The sequence below is a fragment of the Culex pipiens genome, chromosome 3 (assembly GCF_016801865.2).
Source record: "Culex pipiens pallens isolate TS chromosome 3, TS_CPP_V2, whole genome shotgun sequence".
Lineage (NCBI taxonomy): Eukaryota > Metazoa > Arthropoda > Insecta > Diptera > Culicidae > Culex > Culex pipiens.
Window position 1 is genome coordinate 13,920,411 of NC_068939.1, and position 14,341 is coordinate 13,934,751.

At 33.7% G+C, this 14,341-nt stretch overlaps 1 protein-coding gene across 5 annotated transcripts in view; it reads right to left on the reverse strand.

Moving 5' to 3' along the window:
* Positions 1-14,341, reverse strand: part of LOC120419489 (protein prickle-like) — a 153,965-nt gene that overhangs the window by 24,883 nt on the left and 114,741 nt on the right. For 3 of the 5 annotated variants that reach the window (XM_052711166.1, XM_052711165.1, XM_039582177.2), the window contains exon 2: positions 6,820-7,640. The exons of the other annotated variants lie outside the window; for them this stretch is intronic. In XM_052711166.1, coding sequence (XP_052567126.1) covers positions 6,820-7,475 — 656 coding nt within the window. In that variant the 5' untranslated portion in view covers positions 7,476-7,640. The remainder of the gene's footprint in view (positions 1-6,819; positions 7,641-14,341) is intronic. 5 annotated transcript variants of the gene reach the window in all.

Consider the following 14,341-nt stretch of genomic DNA (forward strand, 5'->3'; position numbering starts at 1 on the left):
TGCAATAAATTTGGAATTACATGGTTGTCATAAATGTCTAAACCTGCTTTAATTTTAAAAGTGCCTGCCTACTAAATTGTTACGTCTCAATTAAATCTCTTCTTTCAGTTGTCCAAATGGTCACAAGTTGTCCCAAATGACAAAAAAACTCTTAGTGCAAACCTGGTATAAACCGAACTTCATCGAATTGCAGTAAAGTCTCGATTATTGGAAGCCTTGATTATCCGAAGTTTGGATAATCCGAAAATTTGTCCCATACAAAAATGCGAATCACGAAAAAAAAATGTTTTCGATATTTATTTTATTTTCTGACTTATAAATTTATATTCGAGCTATGCGACCCTATTTAAGTAGAAGTCTTACATTTAGTTTTTCTGAATTTTCTTGATTTCCTTAATTATCTTAATTTTCTTGATTTTCTTAATTTTTTTAATTTTCTTAATTTTTCTAATTTTCTTAATTTTCTTAATTTTCTTAATTTTCTTAATTTTCTTAATTTTCTTAATTTTCTTAATTTTATTAATTTTCTTAATTTTCTTAATTTTCTTAATTTTCTTAATTTTCTTAATTTTCTTAATTTTCTTAATTTTCTTAATTTTCTTAATTTTCTTAATTTTCTTAATTTTCTTAATTTTCTTAATTTTCTTAATTTTCTTAATTTTCTTAATTTTCTTAATTTTCTTAATTTTCTTAATTTTCTTAATTTTCTTAATTTTCTTAATTTTCTCAATTTTCTTAATTTTCTTAATTTTTTTAATTTTCTTTATTTTCTTAATTTTATGAAAATCCTGAAAATATTAAATCTTAAAAATCATGAAAATCTTAAAAATCATGAAAATCTTAAAAATCATGAAAATCTTAAAAATCTTGAAAATCTTGAAAATCTTGAAAATCTTGAAAATCTTGAAAATCTTGAAAATCTTGAAAATCTTGAAAATCTTGAAAATCTTGAAAATCTTGAAAATCTTGAAAGTCTTGAAAATCTTGAAAATCTTGAAAATCTTGAAAATCTTGAAAATCTTGAAAATCTTGAAAATCTTGAAAATCTTGAAAATCTTGGAAATCTTGAAAATCTTGAAAATCTTGAAAATCTTGAAAATCTTGAAAATCTTGAAAATCTTGAAAATCTTGAAAATCTTGAAAATCTTGAAAATCTTGAAAATCTTGAAAATCTTGAAAATCTTGAAAATCTTGAAAATCTTGAAAATCTTGAAAATCTTGAAAATCTTGAAAAACTTGAAAATCTTGAAAATCTTGAAAATCTTGAAAATCTTGAAAATCTTGAAAATCTTGAAAATCTTGAAAATCTTGAAAATCTTGAAAATCTTGAAAATCTTGAAAATTTTGAAAATCTTGAAAATCTTGAAAATCTTGAAAATTTTGAAAATCTTGAAAATCTTGAAAATCTTGAAAATCTTGAAAATCTTGAAAATCTTGAAAATCTTGAAAATCTTGAAAATCTTGAAAATCTTGAAAATCTTGAAAATCTTGAAAATCTTGAAAATCTTGAAAATCTTGAAAATCTTGAAAATCTTGAAAATCTTGAAAATCTTGAAAATCTTGAAAATCTTGAAAATCTTGAAAATCTTTAAAATCTTGAAAATCTTGAAAATCTTGAAAATCTTGAAAATCTTGAAAATCTTGAAAATCTTGAAAATCTTGAAAATCTTGAAAATCTTGAAAATCTTGAAAATCTTGAAAATCTTGAAAATCTTGAAAATCTTGAAAATCTTGAAAATCTTGAAAATCTTGAAAATCTTGAAAATCATGAAAATCTTGAAAATCTTAAAAATCTTGAAAATCTTAAAAATCTTGAAAATCTTGAAAATCTTGAAAATCTTGAATATCTTGAAAATCTTGAAAATCTTGAAAATCTTGAAAATCTTGAAAATCTTGAAAATCTTGAAAATCTTGAAAATCTTGAAAATCTTGAAAATATTAAAAAACTTGTAAATTTTAAAAATTTCAAGTTCAAAATGATCAAAATGATTAAAAATGATAAAAATGATCAAAATGATCAAAATGATCATGGCATAACCGGTTCACCTAACCGATTCAATTTACAGTGAAAAATAGTGAAACTGTCCTCATTGTTCTCAATAGTCTTAACTACCTCAACCGTCTCAACTATTTCACTCGTTGTGCCATCTTACATCAAATCGATGTAATTTATCAAAACCTCAAGTCCATTTGCGAAATCTTGAAAAAACCACACGAGACCGCACGCAAAAGCTCATTATTTCGCGTTCCCATCCAATCTAACGAAAAAACAAAAGTGCAATCACGTTGGTTTAGTCGCGCTTAGGACACACTCACTCCACCATCTGATCATGGTAATTAAATCCAACCGTCAAAGTCCGAATGTCTCGTACCCTGAGCCCAATGTCACTAGAATTGTCATTCGCTGCGTGGCGTAACTTTGAACTGAAGAATAAATAATTACACCTTAACGCAGAGTGTGTACTTGAACTTAAATGAGCGCGCTCCATTAAGTGACGAACCCCGCGCAGTCGAGGTTTTGCTTAAAGTGTTTTAAGCGATGACCGCGACGTTGATTGCCAATCTTGGCTTAAATTGACACTTTGTCTTTAGGCGGTATTGCTTAGTCGCTGGGGGATTTTTTTTTCCAAACCATTGTCAATAGCTTGAACTAGATCGTTCGAAAATTACTGCTTGAGGCCCCACAAAATCTGGGTAAACTACCTCCATTCGCAAACCATCCGTGCTCTACTTGCTGGTTGACCTTCCCGACTCAAACGTTAATCACAGTCCAAGAAACCAGCAATTTCATTCTTTTCGCTAGCTTAGCCCATCCACAAAACTATGAGGAGTAATTCGCTAATCACTTAATTAGTGCTGCTTAGTCTGACGCTGTCCCCCTTCCCAGCAGTGATGGTCAACGTCATCAATCTGGCCGGCGGCATCTTTCTGCGCGCGACGCTAATAACCACTTTGGTTGCCCCTGTGGCCCCCGGGTTGGACTCAATTTGCCAGGATGACATACGGTCCATCCGTCAGTTGGCCACATCTTTTAGAATACCTAGTTGGAGTCCACCGGCAAAAGTAGCTGCCGTTTTGTTTAATCACAAATTGTGGGAAGGAGGAAAATTTGCTTGGGAAAAAGTGGGGTGGGCAGAGATGGGAAGAGGTCACCAGTGCCTTGACAAATTTTATCAAAATGCTAGCAAAAACATCGATGACTTAAATTAACCTATTTAAACCATTCATGAGACATCTCAAACTTGGTCAAATTTCTTCAATAAACCCAAAAACGTTTAAAAACTTTAAAACCTACACTGTAAAAAATGTGTTATTTTGGTAGGATTATTTTGGATATTATGGAATATTACTTCTTTTATGATGTAATTTTACCTCTATTTATACTGAAAATGTGACATTACACCAGAAAAGTGGTAAAATTACACATTTTCAGAGGTAAAATTACACATTTTTTTGTAACCATGATTTTTTTTACTGTGTTGACATGTGAAGTTCAAAAGGTGAGGTATTGAAATCTGCACAAAATGACGTTCTTATCTCAGTTTGATCCAAAATGTACTCGCGACAAGATAGAACGACAACGGCGATGTGACGTCGGAAACTTATTCAAATTTTGAGGTTTTTTTTCAAGCCGGTTCAATAGCTTTTGTTGGAATATTATTCACCTAGCCTTCACAATAAAAAAAGTTTGAAATACGACGAGTTGAAAATTTGAATGTGTAAATTTACATTTTTCTGATGTAATTTTTTCAGGTAAATGAAGTCGAATGCAAATTTTATTTGAAGTTCATTTCATCCACCTTAAAAAAAATCCCAAAAAGTCAGAAGGCGGAAAAACTGGTTATTGCAAAAAAAAAATCAGCAAGGAAACAAATTATACATTGTATAACGTTTATTATTTATATTTATAATCAAACGATTATGTATATTTAAATAAATAAAACGTAGGATTAAAAAAATATTATTTTTTTTTAAAGGGAATTCATTGAAATTTATAATTTTTACAGTAAAAAACCTTTTATGATTTATAATACGTTTTTAGATATTTTTTCTGATAATTTTTGAAAATTATGTTTGAAATTATTTTTTTTTCAATCGAACAGCGACCTCAACTAGGGCTGAGGGACAAAAAATGTAAATACAATTTGAAATTGCCTGTTGAGCAGAAAAAAAAATTCTGATGAAAAAAATGGAAATTTCACAAGTTACTGATGTAAAATTACACTTTTTGCACAAGTCTGCCGAAAGTAGGTGGAATTTTACATTATAAACAAAGACAGGGTGGTTCTTTTAACACATTAGGACGTAGAAAAAATAATAATCATTGACTAAAATTCAAATTGATATTGAAAAAATGTAAAAACGACTGTAAACTATTAAGAAAACATAGTAACACGCTTATTTATGCAATTTTATTGTAACAATATGCTTTGAATTTTGTTTAGCAAACAAAGTTGTTCTCATGAGTCCATAGATATTTTTCACATTTTTGATAGTGGCATACATAGTAAAAAAAGTCATGGTAAAATTACATCTTTTAACCTCCAAAAATGTGTAAATTTTCCACTATTCTGCAACTATTTCAGTCTGAATTGAGGTAATACCTTCAAACTTTACTTCTTCCATATTAATTTTTTTTTCTGTGTTACTTTTTGATATTTTCTGTTTCCAAATTTTATAAATTTAGTTTTTTTCCGCCTTCTCTAGACCTCGACCACATAGTAAAAAAAAAAAAAAAAGGTAATATTACATTTGGGAAAGGGTGCATCATTTATGTCAGAAAAATATGTAATTTTACCTCTGAAAGTATGTATTTTCCATTTTCTGGTGTAATGTCACTTTTTTAGTCTAAAATGAGGTAAAATTATATCTAGAGTTTTTTTAAAAGGTCCTATAAGCTAGTTTGTTTCATATGTTTATAGTACCTTTTCGAGAAAAAAACTCTAGACATCATAAAAGAGATGATATTCAACCTTCCATACAAAAAAAAAACTGTGTAGAGCCGAGAGACAAAAACATTAAATACAATTTGTACCAGTCTGAATATCTGTAAAATTACATTAAATTTACACCTAAACCATTTTTATGCAAAATTTGCAGAACTTGCCGAAAAATAAAAGTTTCTGAAAAACGAGTTGTGGTTCGTGTTAGACGTGAAAAACCTCGAAAAACTGTTCAAAAATTGCCAGAATCATCACTCTGTGGATAAACTTTGTCGTGAAAATGGCCTACAAAAAAAAACCTGCAAAGTTACAATAAATGTGTAATTTTTATATGAAAAAAAATATCTGAATGAAAAATCACCTCTTTGGGTTATGCAGACTCTAAAAGTACTAAAAGACTAATATTATATTTTTTTATAGAAGATTTTTTTTTCGATATTTTGAGAATGTTAAATCTATCTTAACACCGTTAAGAGCTAGAAAAATGTGTCTAATTGAAAATCCATCAAAATGGCAGGAGTCGTACAACCTCACCATCATATTTTTTTGAAAAAAAGGGACATTGGATTCGTGATCAGGGAACAAAAATGCACGACCCGTGTTTAATTTTCAAAGATTAATAAATTTTATGATTGAATATTATCTCACTTTCGTGATATTTGACCTCAGTTTTATAGTTTATGTAAAATTACACATAAAGATATGTAAATTTACACATTTTTAGAGGTAATTTTAAACATTGTCAGATTAATTCTGATACAAAATCTGTGATAATTTTTGCCAGAGGTGTTCAATATGGCAAACAATTCTATCAAGTTTTTTATTTGGTTCCGATGGGTGATGTTGAATTAAATTTTAAACCTCAAAAAAACGTTATAAAAAACTCTGTACAATGAAAATATATTTAAATAACATCGTTATAATCGATAATATAAATATTGAAAATGTTTTTGTTTTTATATTTACAAGGTCTTGGATGTAAATCTTAGTCAAATTTTGAATTATTTTTTCAGCATCAGTTTTATTTAAAACTAACATAAAAAAAATATATTACAAAAATTTAGATGATTTATACAATTAGTGTCGTGAAAATGTTATCATCATGAAAAATAAATAGAAAGCATTTCTTTGACATCAAGCGTTTAAAAAAAATGCAATATTTAATATAATATTATTATTTTAGACTTATTGTAACGAAATTGAATAAAAAATACCATATTTTTCAAAAAATATGACACAAAATCCGTTATCACTTAAAACTTCATTAGAAGGTAGCAATTTTAAATAAGTGTAGTAAGGAAAAATAAAGATCATTTTCTGATTATATGTAATATCTTAAACTGTTAACATGATTTATCATTATTCGAAAGAAATCCAAGGTTATTTAAGAACCAATCTTTCCATCCCTGCGAACAATTCAGGGTAGCAATTCAAATTACAACTCTTTCCGAGTAATGCTCGTCTGCATACATTTCCCAGTTATTTTTTTCGGATGGCTGAACCACGCTGGGAATCGACTCCGGGCTCGGTTCATGTTCGGGCGGGTTTTGCTAATATTTTTGTATGTTAATGACCGCTTCTTCGCAGTCCCCCCGAAAAAAACTTAAAATTTCGTGTGACGAAGAAAAACGTTCAGTGCGACCTCATTTCCATGCGCGCGAGCGACAACTCCAAACTCTTCGGAGAGAACTTTAATTAAAAATAACTGGACGAGCTATTTGGGCAGTCTGATTGAGCCGAGTGCGTTCATTTCTTGATTTGCTCATTATTTACATTTTTTTTCAGGGTGAGACAGAAAACAACATAAAAAAATCTGAATAAAGACTTCAACGACAGCGGGTTGTCCACCTTGAGATAATTGCAAATATTTACTCACGTATGGCCAGCGTTGGGCGCGCCGTTGTTCTGAACTTCAGGTAGCTGTTGTTGTTGTTGGTAGGGAACCTGCGGTGAAGCCGATGGCGACGTTGAAGAATTGGGTGCAATTTGGGGGCTCCCACGAACGGGACTGTCGGGCGCGGGTCGTTCCGAGTTCAACAGCCGAAGTTCCTCACTGCTCAGGTGGAAGTTCCGACGCATTCCGGGTCGGTGCTGAGGTAGTGGTGGAAGGTCATCCGGAGGGTTCGAGGCGTCCACGTTGATACCGCTGTCGGACCGTTGCTCGTCCTCGTAGTTGGGATTCGAACCTGGTGGGGGTCCCAGCAGGAAGGTGTCGTCCAGCACGGTGACCCGCTTCTTCGGCGTCACCGGTTGGTCCGGATTGTTGACCCTATTGGTCAAGATCGGTCGATGCTGCTTCGTCGGGAAGATGATCGCGGACTTCCCGGAAGAAGTCGTCGTCGTTGCTTGGCCACCACTCTGATTGGCAGCGTTTGCCAACCTGTCCGACGCGGCTTTCGCGTAGATCTGCCGGTAGTACTTCTCTTGGTTCCCGTACAAAAAGCAGACCTTCCACCACTGCTTCCCGACCTGCAGTGGATTCCCGGTGGACGACGTGGTCGCCGACTTGGCCACCACCTCGTTCGAACTCATCGTGTCTTCACACCTCGCGACAGCGCAGTTTTCGTCACTTTCAGCTATTTTCCACTAGTCACCGCCAGATGCCGCCGCGATCGTAGTAACAAACAATGTAGCATTAGTTCGCGCACCTTGTTATCTTCTTCGTTTTCTTGAGTCACACGCGTTGATCCCCCCGTGCTGCAAGTGCCAGACGATTATTTTAATTAACCCAACCACCCCAAGAGCGCGGTGATATAAAATTAAAACTAGACTCTCGGAGTGTGTCTGACTGTGTCTCTCTCTCTGCGGCAGCAATTTGTTCGCACGACTTGGACTTGGACGACTTCTTGGAGCGGAGATCTTTCCGGAGGGGGTCGTCGTTTGTGTTCAACATTGAATAAATCGTTACGTTTAATGTTACTATGCGGTTGGTGATCTCTCCGAGTGTAGTCGTCATGGATGATCATTACATTATGGAGATTGAAGGAGGCGTACACGATGAAGATGTGTCTGTTAAAACGTTAAAGTTTGAGGAATTCCAGGCGAAGATTCGGAAGAAATCTTGTTGTTCGAACATTTATAAATTGAAGGTTTTTCAAATTTATTTATTGTGCAAATTGTTTATAAATTATTTTAAGAGGCAAAAATATAGATGTTTACAGTGGTCTGTTTTTTTACTTTAAAAAAATAAATGTTAAAAGGCCTGAATATTTTTTTTACAGATTAGCAATTTTCTAAAAAATATTATTTTTTCATTTTTTTTTTTCTTAAAGGCAATTTTTTATTAGTAGTTCGTCCATACAACTTAGGCAGCTGTTCGTACTCAAAATTTTTCAAAATATTTAAATATTGGTATTTTGAAAACAACAAAAAAATCTAACTGGATTTCATTAATGTTTTACCGGTTGATGAAATAAATGCAGGAAAAAAGGTGACAATTACGGTAATAATTGTTGGACCGGTTTTCAATGTCAAAATTAAAACATCAGTGAAAGTTTCTCTTTTTTTCATAAACCGTTTTCTTGTCAACCTAAAAGCTAACTAAATAGGATTACCTTTGGTTTCGACCAAGCTTCCCATGCGCCAGTGCCAACGCACACCGCGGGTTTGGTTTTCTAGCTTCGGTACGAGCCTGTCCCATTGTGTGTTGGTATTTTGGTTTATCGTACCAACGCACCACGACAATCTCGGCTCGTCGCCTCGGTTGTGTGTCTGGCACTCACTCGAGGCATGAACCCAGCGTGCCGTGGTACGCGCCGTGGTATTGAACCCGGTTTGTACCGCCAGCGCGTACCACGGCACGTACCTCGGCTCGTACCGAGTGAAGCACCTTGGTTCATTGGCTGGTTTCATGCCTCGGGTGAGTGCCAGACACACAACCGAGGCGAAGAGCCGAGATTGTCGTGGTGCGCTGGTACGTTGAACCAAAATACCCTCGGCTCGAGAGAGTCGGGTACGGGTGTAAACCGAACAAAGCAGGCGCAAAGCAAAACCGTGGTACAAGTGAACCGCGTGTACCGCACGGTGCAGGGAAGCTTGGTTTCGACTTTACATTTATTTTAGCAATCAGATTATTTCATAAAGATTTTTTTTTCGGAAAATATTCCTAAAAGGTATCATTTCTGGTGAAAATCTATACGACATTTGCCAACACAATTTATTTAGAATTGTGATTTATTTTCTAGATCATACTCCAGGCCACGAACGAGCTTTTGCAACATACAGTCCAGACTCGATTATTCGAAGACCTTGGATAAATTTCACTTTGGAAAATCGAATTACAAATTTTACTTTTCACTGACTGTTTTTGGATTGTCGAGCTTAAGCCACGAAACTACGCTAAACTGATTTAGAATGTTAGAATCCAAGATGGCGGGTAAAACGATGGTAATGAAATTAAAAAAAATGCATTTTGTAATTAAATTTCCCTAAATTCTAGTCGAAGATCTCCAATTCGACGTTAAAAATAAAAAAATAAAAAAATACGAAATATAACTATTCATCATTCGATTATCCGAAGTCCCATACAAACTTCGGTAACTTCGGATAATCGAGGTTTCGGATAATCGAGTCTGGAGTTTATTTCGACATTGATCGATTATGCAAATTATATTTTAGAGTGTTTTTCTGTATGCCTTCCTAACTAGAGAAAGATAAAGGGTTTGCTTTTGGGTTCGACATAACCTCTATCTTCATAATTAGAATATAAAATTCATTGATGAGATTTCATTGGAAAAAAAATAAAAAATGTTCACACTTCATCGATTCTTGACGAAAAAATTGGCAACACTACATTTTTTAATCTTTTTTGTTACAGCTCAAAAGACGACATTTTTCATCAATCTAAATTTTCCTTGACCTTGATGTACAACGCACTCCAAGATGACAAAACGCTACATCCTGCTCGATTCAAGAAAGTTCTACAAAACCAACTCCTTGAGGAACAGATTTAGATTGTTAACACTTTAAGTCTTTTTTTCTTTGACGAAGTTGCGAAAAAAGTTTGCGAGAATTCCATTAGCGTCTTGATTTTAAAGGTTGCCAAATCATCAATTATTATGATGGTATGTGAAATCACCGTTCAAAAATCTATAAAATAAACATTTAAAAGATGCAGTAGAAAATAATTTTCATAAAAGTTTACAGCTTACTAACTTAAAAAGTTTGTGAAGTTTTGAGTCTCGATATATTATGACAGTGCTGCCAGATCATCGTGGTGGTGCATGATTAGGATATTTTAGGAAAAAATATTTTTTCAGGCATATTTTTGTTTTTTTTTTGTTGAGCTAGTCGATCAGAGCAACTTTTATTTTTTTTTTTTCAAAAGCATCAAGAGCAACATTTATAAATTAGTTTCTTGAATGTAGCAATTTAGGGTTAAGTTTGAGAGAAAAGTGATTTCCAAAGCAACTTTAAAAAACCCAACACTTTTATTTCCGAAATTAAATTTGGACTTGTTGGCCTGAAGTTCCAGCCATTTTAAGGTAGAAAAGATAAACTCATAGAAACCTAAAATATGACCACAATAGATATTTTTACACTTCGGTACAATTCTGAGGGCTGATTATTCAAGTTCTTTGGCAAAATGACATGAAAACATAGTTGGAAAATTTTCATCTAAATGATAATGCGAAATGTTGAATATTTAAACTTTTTGAAGTATAAGTCTAGATTCCAAAAATTTAAAAATATTGTTTTCGAAATTTCACGAATGTTTCATTTTTAACATTGAAAATAGTTTCGGAAATATTGGTACTAGAAATTAAAAGGCTTTTTGATTGAGTGTCAATGTCAATGTCTCTTAGGCAATTTTATTAAAATTTCTCAACTTTTCGAAAAAAATATTTTCAGAAATAGACACTATTTTGAAAATTTAAAAAAAACAGGTAATTTTAAACTTAATGAGACTATTTATTTAAAAAAGTGAACATTCAAAAAAAAATGATTTTAAATTTAATTCTGAAGTAAAAAGAAAAAACGAAGTTGACTTTATAGCTGTCAGCCACCATTGCACAGTGGTCCAGAACGCAAAATTAAGTGGAAAATGGATTTTCTAAACAATGGTGAAGTTTTGGAGCTTTGGTGTCTTGAGACGAGTTGTTGCAAATGGAAAGGGGCAACTTTTGATTTGGTTGAAAATTAGGGTGGTTCACGATTAGGGTTATTTTGAAAATCTAACTTTTCAGGAATATTTTTGGGAATTTTTTCGTCTTCTAGAAAGTTGTTAGGCTTGCCAATTCATGCAACTTTGTCGAAGACACCAAAATTTTATCTCGTAATCTACGCCTTCTACAACCAAATTTAAAGAAAGCATCTGAGCAAACCTTCAAAAATCAGTTTTTTGAACGTGGCAATTCAGGGTAAAGTTCGGGGCACTTTTAGAACTCTAAAAAACGAACATTTTTCTTATTTGACATGTCAATTTGGACTTAAGGGTCAAAAGTTACAGCCATTTTAAGGTAAAAAAGATGCAAATTTAAAACTTAAATATCTCGAAAAGGCGCAAGCCAAATTTTATGCACCAGGTTGCATTTGAAAGATGAGATCCAGCACTACAAACGCTGAAAAAATTGTAATAATAATAATAACGAACTAGGGGGCAATTACCACCACTAGTTCAATAATTAAAAAATAAATAAAAACCAGAACTTGAGACTCTTGGAGATGAGAGAGAGATGTAAAGATCTGCAACTGCTCACATTTGACGTGGGGAAGGAGAATTGTACCTACCCTTTCACAATCCTGGTTCGATTCAGCAAATCGCACTGTCCTGGCAAAAAGAATCACAAAAGATCGTCGCTTTGGGTTATGGGAAAAGTCATGTTTATTGCGTTTTAAGTTGTCCTAATTTATTGATTTTACGTCGATTTAAAACTAACCTAACCATGTGTGTGTGTGTTCGTGTGTTCTAGTGTATCCCGCGGTGGTCGAGTCAAGTCGGAGGATCTTCCTCCGGCCAGGCCTGGCGCAGCAACGGTTTTGGTGTCTTTGGTTTTGTGTCTTTGTCTTTGGTAGAAAAAACCTGTACAGTGTTTAAGGCTTGTTTTAGTACTTGTGCTTTGTGTAACAGTGGTAACAATGAACTCACCGGATGGCCTCCGCCATTGCGCTCTAACAGATTCTCGGGTTGGCGCGCTCTGCCAACTTGGAGGTTCTGAGAAAGGAGTTCATCTCTAATAACTTGTTCTAGCTTTAACGTTTTGATTTTGGATATTTACCACATATTTTGTTACCTCCTTGCACCACCAACCAAACGACCACTTTTGACGTAGAGCGCGGTCCTTGACGGTTAGTTTGGATGGTGCGGGTTGGGACCAACTCCCTGACACTACAATTAACAATTAAGACACTAATTAGACACGACTCAAAAATACAAGAACTAAATTTACCATTTCGCCGGCTACAGGAATGCTGGGTACAAATAACAGATATTCACAGCACTTTAAATTACAAAACGTTCACAATTTCTTCGTTTGACCAGAGTATGTGTAACGGACTCTGGTCGGTAGCGGCAAATGAGGACGATTCAAAATGACGAAGTCCCTTTTATTAATTTTAAGTCTTTGTTCTTGCGTATTTCGAAAATTGCTCAAAGAGATGTGAGTCGTGCTAACCGTTTTAGGAATAGGGATACCATGTTTTGTATGTTGTTTAAGTGTAATGGTTGATTACAATATCCTAACTTGTCCCTACGGTTCAGTTTGACAGGATGATGCGAAGCATTGTGACCAGAGATTGTACTACGTACAAGCGATAGGTTACAAAATCTCAGGGGTGTTTTTCTTTAAATTCGAAATATCTTCAATTGAAAAAGTCTAATTTTCAAGGGAAAACCATATGGGACCACCCTAACGAAATTCGAAAAATTTCCAAATATATGTTTTTCCATGTAATTTTGCCCACTGAATTTGAATCTGCCTTCAGAATTGAGTCAAATTATCAACAAATCGATTTTTGGTCATATTTTGGGTTTAAATGATAATTTTAAATGAAAACCCAAAATATGATACTGTATGGGAAATATCGAAAAAATGTATGGAAAACTTAATTGTCTTACGGTTTGGTCTACAAGGTGCGCTACTTACATCCAAATATTCCCAAAAGTGAGATTCCTATTGGAAATTTAATGTTCTACAACTTTGTAGAACATACCAAAGCTGTAAAACTTAATCCTGAAAAGTTATTAGCGATTTAAAAAAGTTATTTTTGTATGAAAAACATTTTTTTCACCAACTTTAGGCTCAGGTTAATCTCAACCAATTTCGCTCAAAATTTGCACAGATGCTTAAAATAACCCAATAAACCGTTTTCCGCTTGTGGAGCAGGGGGTAATTTTTTCTGGGCAACCTAATGGACAGCTTTCAAAATTGTATGGAGCTTTGTATGGGTGGGTGAACCAATGACACAAAATGGCTTCTTTGGTCATTAGGAAGGGCTCCAAAAATTTTGAGCCAGATAAAAAAATAAAAATGCACGAAATCAGCCGATTCCGTAGAGAATTGTTCTTTTGTAACTTTTGACCAAAAATTCCAAATACAATTTTTCTAAAATAAAAATGATGGTTTTTAGAGCTCTAAAAGTGATTGTCGAAGATGGCTTGGATTGCAAAATCAAATTTTGATGTCTTCGACGAAATTGCTCTGATTAGATCAGCAATATGTTGAAAAAAATCCCTAAAAGTATTCCTGAATTGTTGGTGTTTCAAAACACCCTAATCGTGAGCCACCCTTATTTTCAACGAAGACAAAATTTGTCTCTTTCAATTTTCAACAACTCTTCCAGCAAGCTTCAAAATTGCACAATTTTCCGGAAATCAATTTTTCACTTAATTTAGCAATTTGGAACACAATGGTGCACAGAGCGGTATTTTTAAAATTTGTTTATTTCAAGATTTATGACATTCGGTCTAGAGAGGTTATGCAATTTTTCATCAATCATAACTTTTGGCATTGCTTCCAAATTTTAACATATTTTTTTTATGAAAATAGATTTCGAAAACATCTTTGTGATTTTCTCTGGAATTTTCCCTTCAAACAAAAGCACCAACGATACGGTGATCGCACTGAAAGGAGAAGGTATTTAATTATGCAAAAACAAAATAATCATCTTCTTGAACCGTTCCGAAACAAAACGCCTAATGAGATAGACAAATGAATACACATTAGAGGGCGGCGGTGGTGGGCAAGCCAAGGTAAACCTGTTTTCTACGTGGTTTTTTTTGCAACTAGGTATTTGCGTTCAAAGCTTTGTCCATGATTTGAGCGCACGCGCGCGATGATCCTTAAAGTTGATAGGAATTTCAAGCGTTTTTTTGTTTGTTCAAACGGAAAAATTTGAATAAACCTACTCTGGGCGCGATCGTAAAGATGCAGACGATATGGGGTCGCAACAGTTGTTTT